Here is a 13,719-nt window from a genome sequence, read left to right as displayed (position 1 = left end):
ATTCCCATTCTGTCGGTTGCCTATTAGTTTTCTTGATTGTTTCCTTTGCAGTGCAGAAGCTTTTTATCTTGATGAGGTCCCAAGAGTTCAGTTTTGCTTTCATTTCCCTTGCCCTTGGGGATGTATCAAGTAGGAAATTGCTGTGGTTGAGGTCAAGGAGGTTGTTTCCTACTTTCTCCTCGAGGGTTTTGATGGTTTCCTGTCTCACATTCAGGTCCTTCAGCCATTTTGAGTTTATTTTTGTGTATGGTATAAGAAAGTGGTCTAGTTTCAGTCTTCTGCATGTTGCTGTCCAGTTCTCCCAGCACCACCTGCTAAAGAGGCAGTCTTTTTTCCATCAAATACTCTTTCCTGTTTTGTCAAAAATTAATTGGCCGTACATTTGTGGGCCCAGTTCTGGGTTCTCTATTCCATTGGTCTATGTGTCTGTTTTTGTGCCATATAAATTAACAATTTGAATCATGTTGTGAAATTGGGGAAATCATGTCCACCTCAGTTTAACTAATAACCAAAGGATGGTTTTCACCTCAAAAAAAAAATTATCCAAAAGGCTGTGTCACATTCCAAAGACAAAAAAAAAAAAAGAACAAGAATGCAAACACGCTGAATACCGTACCACTGCTAAGACTGCCAGTAGTGGAGCTTCAGCGACCTTGTCCTGTGAAGCGGCCTTCTGTTTTTGGTTCCTCTTCTAGAGCCAGATTTCTATGCCATGCCACCTCTTGGAGGAGGTCCTGGTCCATCCCGGTCACGTGTCATTCCACTGCTGAGTATTGCACAGGGACCCCTAGGACCTTGATCCTTGCACCTAATGTCCCTGTGATCACCACCACCACCTCTGGTTTCTTGCTCTTTTGCAGCTCTTGTTTTCTCCTCTCCACGTTTAAACGTACTTCTCCTGAAAACATAATTGGTTTTGCAATTAAGATTGCTTAACTGGTTCTGAGTCCTCAAAACCCACAAAACCCAAGTTTGGAAGCTTCCCCCCAACATCCTTGGTATTGACGTGAAGTTCCACAGTGTTCCCAATAAACTTTCAGTTCATTTTCATCAATATCATGTGGGAAGTTACAACAAAAAGTTGATGACTGTCTGGATAGCAAATTATTTTTTGGTTGTCAGATTCCTTCTGTGCAGTATCTCCTCTGCCTGCTCTTAGTGCTCTAGGAGAAAATCCAGGTTGTTCTCTAGGGCGTTGTTCCTGCACATGAGGTGGCTGAGACTGAACTCCTTTAGCTCCTACTCGTGGCTGTGGTGTTTCCTGTGGCAGAGAGACAGGTTCAGCAAGGTGGAGGAGAAATAGCCTTCTCCTCTAACTCTCCTAAGTTCTTCCCCTCCACTTGTGGCTTTACTTCTTTAGTCTTTGTTTCAGATTCTGGCTCAGGTTCAGGTTCATGCAAGGACTCTTCCACATGCTCCTGTATGCCATTAGCCGTGGGCTGAGCTTCACTGTCCTGCTATCAGCATTTTCTTGCCCCGGTTCTGGGGATTGTTGCCTTTCTTCATGTCCCTCTTCCTCCTCATCTTCTGATTCCTCATTGAGTTCTGGTTCAGAATCACCAAGTACTTCATCCTCGTTATGAAACATATCATTGTGAACATAAACTTATTTGGAACAGATCCTTCAGGACCAGAACAAAGCTTTGTATAAACTTCCTCTCTGGCTGTCCACTGCTAGATAGCAAACCCGTGACCTGGACAACTGCTCCATCTCAAGGTTGTGTGAGCATCCACGTGACGAATTTTAGTATGACCTTCACTGAAGTTCAGAGATAATACTTTATGGTGGATATCATTTTGGCCATAAGCAGCCTCCTGGGGTTTCTACCAGCATCTCCTCCATCATGAACATAGGAAGTATTCCTTCCATAAGACCTGTGTAACTATTCTGGAGCTTTATTCAGCAAAGTATAATATTACTTCACAAATTCCCATTCTCTAAGCCGTGGACTGGGCTTCTCCACAACCATGTCTTTGCTACACAGTATCAAGTGCTCAATAGGAGAGTCGCCAAGGATCAACTGCAGTGAATTCATCTTGCTCGCTGCCCCCTTCCTCCTACAAACCTGAAGCCTCGGAAGCTGGAGAGCCTCAAGCTCCTTTCCCTTACAACCACCTCTTTTTGGGCCGAATTTTGTTTTTGTTTTTGTTTTTCTTTTTTTAATGTTTTTATTTACTTTTGAGAGAGGGAGAGAGAGGTTGAGCAGAGGAAGGTCAGAGAGAGAGGGAGACACAGAATCTGAAGCAGGCTCCAGGCTCTGATCTGTCAGCACAGAGCCCGATGCGGGGCTCAAACCCTCAAACTGCGAGATCATGACCTGAGCTGAAGTCAGATGCTTGACTGACTGAGCCACCCAGGCGCCCCTGTTTTTCTTAAATAGAACAGTAATAGTTGGACTAAATGCTTAATTACCCAGTATGAAGAACAAAACATCATCTTTGTCCTTGAAGAACCGACCACCTAGTGGTTTCTAATACACATAATTGTATGTTTGACACAGGTTAACAAGAACAGTATAAGGTGATTTGTGATGGCACAGGAATTGAATTACAGAATGGTGTAGATGTAGAGGAGAAATTTGACTGAACCTAATTGAGGGTATGGGGAGAGATTTGACATGGACCAGGCCTTCAAAGAGAAATTCAAACTCAACAAGGTTATCTGTAGATCATATCTGACACACCACCAATTGTCGTAAATAAAATTTTATTGTAACGCATCCATGGTCATTAGCGTACATGTTTGTTATGGTTGCTTTTGCATTATAGTGGCAGAGTTGAGTAGTTGTTCAGAAACCATATGGCCCATTAATCCTAAAGGGAAAATTTGTCACCCCCTGATGTATGCCAGGGTTGTCCAGACAACTTACGGTGATGATGAAAATGTGCTTTATCTGCCCTGCCCAATATGGCAGCCCTGCCTATGTGCCCAGTGAGCAACTGGGGTGTGGCCAGTGCAACTTAGGAAGTGAATTTTTAATTTTATTTAATTTTACTCATGTAAATAATGACATGTGTTGTGGCTACTGTATTGCATCATGCAGATCTAGACTATAGGAATAGCATGCACAAAGGCACAAAGCTAAGAGGAATGTTAATAAGGATAACTGATGTGTAATGTAAATGGCACCATCTAGAAGGAAATAAAAATATGATTCTGAGTCTCAGGCCAGCAGGCACGTAGCAGCAAGGAACAACTCATTAAAGTACTTGGTGATCATGATGAGCAAGAAGACCTCCTTTGCCTGGTGGATGAGGCCCAGCAGGATAATTCATGAAGGGCGAAGCAAGCTGCTGTTCTATGAGCAGCCCTGTGCGGAGATACCATATGGCAGCAGTCTTAAAGGAATTAGGCCCTCAGTCTGTCTGCAGGAAGAACTGAATGCTGCTAGCAACTGTATGAGTGAGCTTGGCGGGGAAGCACTTCCCAGTCAGACCTTCAGATGAGACTGCATCCCCAGCAGCCAATTTGATTGCAACTCTGTGAGACCCTGAGCCAGAGGTAGCCAGCTAAGCCACACCTGACTTCCTAACCCACAGAAGCAAGATATCATCAAACATATGTTTGATGTTTTCAGGTGTTTTAAAAAATGTTTGATGTTTTCAGGTGTTCTGGTCATGTTAGGCTTTGTAAGGAGGCATACTTCATTGTCTAAGCCATAGAGAACCATCAGAATTTTCTGAGCTGGGCTATCACAGATACAGATAGGTGTATTATGAACAGAGCTCTGACAGCTTTACTAAAGAATGTATGTACTACAAGTTTGAAGTTGAGTTAGGACAAAGTTATGGTGGTCCACAGAACATTGGGGCCTGAAGAAAGGCCATGAAAATGGGAACAGAAAATTAGAACTATATTTAAAAGGCATTTTAAAGGTAGAACAAAACCATATCATTTATTTTCCAAACTGATAGTTTTGAGAATGAAAGGGCATTATTAATGATTGTGCCAATGCTGGTGCAAAAGCTACAGACTGGACTGTCTCAGATAAACTGGGATGTGTGTTCATTCTACTGGAATAAGAGCCAATGACTTACAAATAGAGAGTAAAAGAAAGATTTAGGTTACATGATTGAGGAGATGGTGATGTTACTACCAAACTGGGGAACAAGGTAGGAAAGAGGTCAAGTTTGCAAGAAGGAGAGATTGCCTTTGGACTCTAAGACTGGAAGTTGTTGACTGAACATTTAGTTGATTCTTTAAAGTGTTACTGTACTAACAGACTCCTGAAAGTTTACATTCATCCTTAAGAAAGCAAGTAAGAATGTTGGTCTTTTCTAGATTGGAGTCTACTGTACGTACATCAGAGAGCTCAGAAGAATTCCTGGAAGAAGAGCCCGAACAAAGTGTGATTGAATTTGAGGATGAAAGTAGTGATAAGGATGCTGGACCTGCACCAGAAACCCAGGCACATCTGGAAAAGCAAGATGGTGAAAAGGTATGAGATCCTGTAAATATTTGTAAATAACATGAATGAAAGTAAACTAAAATTTAGCTTTCTGAATCAGATATTGTTAGAAAAATAGGTTGACACCTTGTAGAGTGGTAGTAGAAATTGTATTTAATGCTAAAAGGCATCTGTCTCTACTAAACAAGGTCAAGTACTAGAGTTGGGAAGAGGATAAAGTGACTGATACCATTTTCTATTTCAAAGAGAATTTCTAAAAGTTTGACTTAACAGCAAAAATAAAAATAGAGGATATTTATGTAATAAGATCCCTTAGTACCTTTAAAATGTAAATTAATTTGAGAAATTAAATATGCTTAAGAAGTGACACAAATCCTAGGACTGTAAGGTCTACCTTTTAGAACCAGTTAGAGTGCCTTAAGGTCAACTAGCCCGCAGTTGCACCTTTACTTTGGCTAGAATGATATGATTCATTGTAAAAAAATTTTTATTACATATTCCTGGAAAAATAACTGAATTCATTTTGTTAAACAGTAGAAGACTTTATCTGGCCTGATGTCTACAGCTCCTCAAGTATTTTTCCTTATCTTTTTCTTCCCTATACGTTTCCTTGTTCTTGTTTCTTTTTTTTTTAAGTATTAATTATTTTGAGAGAGACAGAGACTGTGCAATGGGGAGAAGGGCGGGGAGAGAGAGGGAGACAGAATCCCAAGCAGGCTTTGCATTGTCAGCACAGAGCCTGACGTGGGGCTCAGACCCGCAAAACCATGAGATCATGGCCTGAGCCAAAACCAAGAGTCAGGCACTTAACCCTCTGAGCCACCGAGGCGCCCCCTTTTCTATTTCTTTAGTATTTTCAATCTTTGGCTCTCTAGAGATTCCTTATTCCTTCTTTCATACATGCCTAAGTTTCTTTAGAATCTTTTACCTGTTTGCCGAGTCCAGCCAGCACCTGTACAAGTCACTACCTATTTTATTTTATTTTAATTTTAAAATGTTTATTTTTGAGAGACAGAGACAAAGTATGAGCAGGGGAGATGCAGAGAGAGAGGGAGACACAGAATCTGAAGCAGGTTCCAGGCTCTGAGCTGTCAGCACAGATCCCAACATGGGACTCTTAACTCACAAGCTGTGAGATCATGACCTGAGCTGAAGTCGGATACTCAACTGACTGAGCCATGCAGGTGCCCCCACCAATTTGATTTTCTTAACTTACTCCACTTAGCTCCTCCCTCCTCTATTTCATGAAACTATATTTTTATTTTTTATTAAAAAGTTTATTTTGAGAGAGAGATTGAGTGGGGAAGTGATAGGAGGAGACAAAGAATCCTAAGCAGGCTTCATGTTGTCAGCACAGAGCCCAGTGCGAACCTTGAACCCATGAACTGTAAGATCATGACCTGAGCTGAAATCAGTAGTCAGATACTTAACCAAGTGAGCTTCTCCGGTGTCCCAGTGAAACTATTTTTATATGGCATTTTTTCCCTTGTGTTGTGGGGTATTTGGACAGTAAAGCATGTACTTCTAAAGGGGAATTAAATGTGCATTCAGACGTTTACGGGAATATATATTTGTGGTTTTGTTCTCTTTGAAAAACTCAAGATTAGGGGCGCCTGGGCTCAGTTGGTTGAGTGTCCAACTCTTGATTTCAGCTCAGGTCAAAATCCCAGGATTGTGGAATCACGTGCCATGTTGGGCTCTGTACTGAGCGTAGAACCTGCTTTCGATCGTGTCTCTGTCTCTCTCCCTCTCCCCTACTCGTGCTTGCTTTCTCTGTCTTACAAATCCGTAAGATTATACTGTACATACTTCATGTAACCAGGTTCATTTGTCCAGCAACACACTGAGCACGTAGTCTTAGGTCACCAGTGACACGTAGTGGCTTTCCTTACCTAGACTGATTACTGTGACTTCTTCAATATTCTCTAGTCCCAGGTGATGTAGGCCTTATAACACTACTGTGTTTTGGTTCTTTGGTTTTCCTCTCTCCGAAGTTTTGTTTTGGTTTATTTATTACTTGGCTATTCTGCTTCCTTTTTCCCCCTCTATTTGTCGACATTCTGGAAGACTCAGTTCTTGACATTCTGCTCTTTGGTTCATGTTCTCTCCTTTGAAAATGCATTCAATCCAGTGGTTGAATTCTTTGTCTCTGTGAGGATTACTAGTGACTCTAGACTTTGAATATTGATTCAGACTGGAATGCTTCAATATTGTTGGTCTTCTGAATATTTTTACGTAGACATTTTCTATCTCCTTAAATTCAATATAATCTTTATTCTTATTATTTCTGTATTGGGGCCTTTTTACCTGTATTTTTTTTTTTAAATCTTCCATTCTATTCCCAAACCTCAAACTTGAAGGACAGGTTTCTGTCTTCTGTCCTTCTGACTTATAGTTAGTTACCAACATTCTGGTTTTTTTAAGTGTTTCTTATGTTTTTCTCATTTTCTTCCTTTCAACTTTTTTCCTATCCTAGTTGATCATTTTATGAACTTAGTTATAATTACCTTCTGTGTGCAGTTTCTATATATTGCCTGGGCAGATAAATTTTTCTCAATATCCCTATGATTGTAGAGACCCTACGTAAGCCAGACAGATCGATTTTTGAACACTTGAATGCATCATTTGTCTAAGTTTTAAAACGGTAATCAAATGCCCTCTATTAGAATGTCACGAAGATTTATTAGAACTATTAAACATGAGATAGAAGTATTTTGTGTTGATAAACATTGGAAGAAGAATTTCAGAATTGGAGGGTTTATGTTCTCAGCTCGCTGATACTTGAGTATTTAAGGTGCTGTAAGGAGCAGGATTGTTCAAAAAGTGACCCAGAGTTGACTGGAAAATGAATAGCGATTGAGGGCTTTTTTCTTCCAGCAAGGAGCTGTATCCAAACTGACCTTTGTACGAGACTGGTAGTGCTTCCTGCCCTTGACAGGGTAAACCGTAACTTCCCAGAGGCCCCAAAGATGTCAAGTGCTGACCAAGTGTTCCTGTGAAGAGCTGGCATCAACTCTGGTCTCTGTTTGGTGCCTTATAACTGAAAAGGTTCCACTCATGCTGGCCATGTAAGGAGGAGGAACAGGAAGGGGACAGGGTTTCTTCACTGCTTCTCAGACCTGCCCTGTGTCTGCAGAGCAACCTGGTCTGTCTGCTGTCTCCATGACAACAGGGGGAGTTTGGGTTCCTTGTGCTTTCTTTTACCGACCCTGCCTGAGCTGTTTCTTCTTTTCCTCTGACTGTTCCTTAACTCATGTCCTGTAACATGGTTAAGACTTGATCTTGAGTCCTGGTGTGTGGTGGGTGAGACTGGGAGTGGACCCTCCTTGCATGACAAATGATAAGTTAGCTTAAAACTGTGTCCTGACTTAATCCCCCCCAATTGTGTAGGAATCTGAATTAGAGCCTATGAATGGTGAGATAATGGATGATACTCTTAAGACTTCACTTACAACTGAAGAAGAGGACTCTACTAGTGAAGTTTTAGATGAAGAAATAAAACTGCAGTCTTTTAATTCCAATGAAGAGTCTGCAACTCTTGTTCCACTGGTGGTAGAATCTTCTAAGCCCCCTGAGACTGTTGCACAGGATAAGGTAAGAGAGAGAGAACTTTTTTATAGTCAAACTGTGACATGGAAGGCGCATTGTAGTATATATATTTTCCTTGACCTTAATATATATAGTCCTTCAGGAAAATTAATTATATATTATTATACTAGATTAGGTATTTTAAGAAAATGCGATCCGTAATATTCTATCAATTCTAATCTTTGTAAACTTATTCATACATATCTGACTTATGTTAACAAAATGAGTGTATTTTATATTTTATTTTACTTTACTTTTATTTTAAGTTAATTGATTTTGAGAGAAAATGAGCAGGGAAGGGATAAGGGGAGAGAGAGAAAGAATCCCAAGTGGGCTCTGTGCCTCCAGTGCAAGCCCGACGTGGGGCTCAATCTCAGGAACTGAACTGTAAGATCATGACCTGAGCCGAAATCAGGAGTCGGACACTTAACCAACTGAGCCACGCAGGTGCCCTCAAATGAGTTTTATTTTGTAGATTTAGAGAAGTGCTTAGAAAACTGCATAAAACAGGGTAAACCATTGCTTATGTAGTCTGTGACCTATACAGTCATTTAACTTGTTTTAATTGGCGAGACAGGTTAGATTAGTGGGAAAAACCTGATGGAATATTTTAAAATAAATTTCATTTTTACTTTGGAATATTCCAATTTAAGGCTGAAAAACTATTGTATAGCGTTATTTTATTCGTGTTTCCCCTAAATAAACAAATACCCATTGCCCTTACCTTTCTACTGAAACCATAGTCAACCTTGGTGGGATGGCAGAGCGTCAAGCTCCAGAGGACTCTTGCTTCTGTCTCCAGTAACACCAAGACACTAAAACATTTTAGCTCATTGATGGTTTTAAAGAATCTTCATAGGAAGTTTAAAATGTCCCAAGTACTTCTTGAGGTAAAATAATTACTTTTATTATATCTTTAAAGCAGGCATCAGATTATCACGTCAGTTTTGAAAAATTTGACTTGTGTTCAGAATATATACACCAGATTAACGAAAGTGACCAAGTACAGAATTCTTTAAAATGCAGTTCATTGTCACTGAATATTAGTGTCTGAGAATAATTTATGTAAGAACTTTACTGTAAGTTTGTTCACCAGGTTTTTTATTTTTAGACCTCACATATAACTGACTCAGAAATGTTGCTAGACGAAGGCCCATCTGATGAAAAAGGGCACACTGAAGAGAAACTACCACTAGTTTCCAGAAAGAAAGCACATTTTGGGAGTTCAGACAATGTTGGTCCTGTCCCAAATGAAGAACGATCTGACAGTGGTTTTCCAAACTCTGTGATAGCTGAATTTTCGGAGGAATCCATCTCTGAAAATTTGTCCCCCAATACTACTTCTTCATTGGAAGACCAGGGTGAGGAGGGGGCACCTGAGCCCCAAGAAACGTCTACATCTCTTCCTCAGAGTTCCTTGATAGAGGTAGAACTTGAAGATGTGCCATTTGCACAGAATGCAGGACAGAAGAACCAGTCAGAGGAACAGTCTGAAGCATCTTCTGAGCAACTGGACCAGTTCACACAGTCAGCAGAAAAAACTGTGGACAGCAGCTCAGAGGAGATCGAAGTGGAGGTGCCTGTGGTAGACAGGCGGAATTTAAGAAGGAAGGCCAAAGGGCATAAAGGGCCTGCCAAGAAGAAAGCGAAGCTGACATGAGTCAAGAAGAAATGCAGATGATAAACCCTCTTCTTTGTAACATACTTGTTGTTTTTAAAATATGGTAATAAATGGCATGGGGCACAGGGCAAAAATTCTAAAATTTTACTTTGAACTTATTTATGCCAGTTTTCCCTCCCCCTTAGGACCTAGGATTCAGCATTCTTTTTAATTTTTCAGGCTATTTTGTGTAAATACAATTTTTTATTTTTATTAACCATGTTTCGATTTTGGGAAACCAGATCATAATATATTTTCTTTAGTAATTGGGACACCTGACCGTTAGTTTTTCAGGAAATACAGACTGAAAGTAGTAGGCTTTCCGTTACTTGTAAGGATCACAGAAATCTTTTATACTATGGATTTTAATAGTAATCTTGGTGAAGGTTCCAGAAGTTTTACCTTAAAAAAGCAAATCATTTTTTAAAATGTAGGCATGTCTAAACAAAAGTGTCAGTAAAGGGAAATAAACTTGAACTTAAATGAGAGCATAAATACGGGAGTTTATGGTGAAGGGTTTATGAAGGGGGTATTTTGGCCTCTTAATTCTTAGTTGTGTAGATGCTGTTTCTTCCTTTGACTTGTGTCTGAGGAAAGATACAAAATTTGTTTCCAACTCTGTCTTTATAACATCTGATAGTAGTACTGCTAGGGATTGAACTCTGGCATGTCGGCACTAATATAATGACATAAAATTTCATTTGAAGCTGGGGACTATACTTTGTCCTCATCCAGTTAACATGTATACTTCAAAAGCATGAGAACCCTTCCTAAGGCTTCTTCTTAACTCTGCCACTGACTTTACTCTAGAATTGTATATTCTCCTCACGTTTCGTCCACTCAGAGCGTGACTCCAACCAAAAGATCTCCCTGCCTGTCTGCCAGCTTATGCCCTTGGCATCCACATCTGGGCAGATTTGGACTGTGCCCCCACAATCTTAGATCCAGATGACAAGAATAAATCTGCCTAGGCAGCTATAGTTAAGAGCTTAGATCAAATTGGAGACTTTGAGTATTGCTCTGGTCTTGCTCACTCTTAATTTGTTCTTGAGGACAGATTACAAGCTAGCTTGTATATATACATTGTTACTATAGCAAAGGCCTTTGCCCAGGAAAACTTAAAAAAAAAAAAAAATTCTCTTGTTAATAAGCATTATGTGTGCTCAGATTTGCACTTAGTGTGGAGAATGCTTTGGGACCATTTAGATTGTTTTTAAAACAGGTTGGTTCTTACACGAAGAAAAAAATTGACTTTCTGCCTTTATTTGAGGTGCTAAGGACTGATGTTGAGCGCTTAGCCCAGTCTACAGTCAGGTGATGACATTAAATTTTATTTTGGGATGTTGATATTTTAGATCTAATAAGCTAAGTGTTTAAGCAGGTCAACAGCAAACTCTCCTACTGATGTAAAATTTTGAGCGCTTGTATCCCCTACATTTTCCTTAAGTTATCGGTCAAAGGCAAGCCAGATGACTTCACTCCAAATGAAAATTAAAGCACTTTGGCCATTTGTTTTCTGAACAAATGCTAATTAGTTGAAAAAATAAGTATGACTGGTACTAGTATTATCTATCACAAGTTTATGCTGTTTTATAGATTTTGTGAGAAACTTTACTACCACAGTTAGGAAAATAAAGATAGGAAGATTTAGTAAATTCTTAGCCTTCCATTTTTAATTTCTTAATAGATTTAAAAACCTAATGCTTAGATATTTTACTTTTTTACTTGGACTGTTTATTATTCTCTTTAGAATACATTCATTAAAAGGGTGTAGCTTAAGGAATTTGAGCTCACGGACAACTCTTGATAGGTGAATATATAGTTGCTGAGTTCATAAAATGTTTAGTTATTCCTATGTAAGTGGGGACTAACAGTATAACCACACCTTGTTTGGTTTATTCTTAAACAGCATTTTAAGCAATTCAGAACTTTTTGCTTAGCAGACAAGAAAACTTTTATTACATATTATCTCTGACAGAGTGTTATTTTGGGAGTTTGTAGATGGTAGAGAAAGTGAGGTCACATAGAAAAACCTTACTGTCATGTTTAGTAACATGTTCATGTCCAGTAAATGAGTTCTGTACTCAGTGAGTATAGAATTTACAACAAAATTTATCCTCAGTAAGGAATCTAAATAAAACTAATCAGATACTTAGTTTTTGCCAAGGCATTAGATAAACTTCAGAATTACAGAGGACTGAAATCTGATTTCAGCCAGCCAGTCTAGTTGTTGATTGTCTAGTCACATTCTCTAGTCCTCTGTGGACCGCTTTTTTCTGTTTAGAAGTTTATTTCTGGAAAAGGATTTCACCTCAGTTTGTGTAAATACGTATATATTTCCTTGTGTAATATAAAACATATATTAGCAAAATTTTAGTTCTGCTTTCAAGTTTAACTTCTCCAGTTGCTAGACATCACAGAAATATATTTAAGAATTTATTATAAAGCTCCTCTACAACTTTTAAAGGTGAGAGGCTCTATTATGATTTTTTTATAAAATCAAATAGCATGACAGAATGTCAGTTGTCTACTTAAAGTGTCTATACTCATGGTGTTTCCATTCACTGCAGAATTAACATGGCAAGGATAACAATTACTGGTGATTAATGGTTCACTTTTAGCTGACCACCAGAACTACCTAAAATCGTTTGTGACTTGAGAAAAATATCTTGAAGGTTTATGATTACATCGAACTGAGTCTTGACGTAGTATCTAAATACCTGCTCTTAAGTACTGCTTTACCCTTAGGGATTACCTTCTAAGGTTTGGTCACACCAGCAAACTGATACAGATCTTAATGTAAATAAAGAATTTATACTAACACTACCCACCTGTGTAATAGCATTTTAGAAATTTCTGCCTTCTCTGTCCACTAACTAGTAGCTAATCTGGTGTTAGGGTGTTACCCAGTCTTTCATGGGTGTTATTAGTTACAAATGTTAGGCTTCTGTTGGCATACTTAATATCAAGCTTTCTTTTACAAGGTACTTTGCTTATTTTGGGTTTTAAAAGATAAGCAGACCTTAGTTCTGCAGTATTGTGCTTACCTTTAGCCTTTTTTCCTCACCTTCCAAAACATAGTCATTCACACATTCCCCATTTCTATTAGTGGCAAAAATCAGTCGTTAAAATCTAAATGTAAGAAAGTTCAGCATCTGTCATCCTGAAGTACTTGTTGGATAGTCATTCCCAAGGAACTAGGCTTTCTTTTCCTAAGTGTGTATGTGTTCTAAAACTTCTATGTTTACAGTACTTAGAAGAGATGTTTTGTTACTTAGAATAGCAAGTCTTACTGAGGTACTCATGTTTGTTTTCTTGGTAGTTTTTTTGTTTCGTTTTGTTTTTTAAGTTTTAATAGTAATATGTTTTGTGATTGTTTCCTGGCCTGTGTTTTGATAACTGAATTTGTTTAGACATTAAATGATTTTGTTAAAGGCACAATTAATTACATTGGTTGTACTTTCAAGACAGACTTTAAAAAAATAAACAATTTAAAACCATTAATGTGATTATAGATTAATGTGATATTACAGACACCTTAAAAGCTCAAAGCTACAAACATAATTTATATCACAAAAGCACTTTGACTCAGTTACAAATCTGAACCATGATCTTTTGTATATTATTCAAGCTAACTGCAAACAAATTTCTCATAAAGAGCATGAGTGCAGTGTTTTTAAAACTCTTTTACCTGGAATTAAATCTTTAACCATTCTAAAAATATGAAAATGTAAACATTTTGGTGTATATTTTCCCCTGTATCTTGAATAGAAAATACAGTTCCAAGAAGGTATAACTATACAAGATTGAGAAGGAAAATTGCTTAAAATACAAAATTAGAGGTAAAAAGATTTTTCTGAACTCTATTTAGTGTAGTATGCCTTTTCTCCATGGTAATAAGGGTTACCATGAATTAACACTACATTTCTTAGGATTACTGAAGAAAAATGAGGAAGAAACTTCAGGTAAGGTCTCAGAAATGAGAGTTTCCTAGCCTAGGCTCTAATTTCTTAAAATGTACACTAATCTTTATAAGGTGTTTTCAACCATACTGATTTTTCC

At 38.5% G+C, this 13,719-nt stretch overlaps 1 protein-coding gene and 1 pseudogene across 1 annotated transcript in view; one reads left to right on the top strand and one right to left on the bottom strand.

Moving 5' to 3' along the window:
- Positions 1-13,161, top strand: part of FAM169A (family with sequence similarity 169 member A) — a 66,741-nt gene extending 53,580 nt beyond the window's left edge. The window contains exons 11-13 of the mRNA XM_029942441.1: positions 4,283-4,439; positions 7,800-8,003; positions 9,109-13,161. Coding sequence (XP_029798301.1) covers positions 4,283-4,439; positions 7,800-8,003; positions 9,109-9,657 — 910 coding nt within the window. The 3' untranslated portion in view covers positions 9,658-13,161. The remainder of the gene's footprint in view (positions 1-4,282; positions 4,440-7,799; positions 8,004-9,108) is intronic.
- Positions 645-1,970, bottom strand: LOC115294508 (annotated as a pseudogene).
- Positions 13,162-13,719: the final 558 nt, after the last annotated feature.

The sequence above is a fragment of the Suricata suricatta genome, chromosome 6, assembly GCF_006229205.1.
Source record: "Suricata suricatta isolate VVHF042 chromosome 6, meerkat_22Aug2017_6uvM2_HiC, whole genome shotgun sequence".
Taxonomy (NCBI): Eukaryota; Metazoa; Chordata; class Mammalia; order Carnivora; family Herpestidae; genus Suricata; species Suricata suricatta.
Note: the sequence above shows the minus strand (reverse complement) of the source record. Positions and strands in the feature narration are given on the sequence as shown.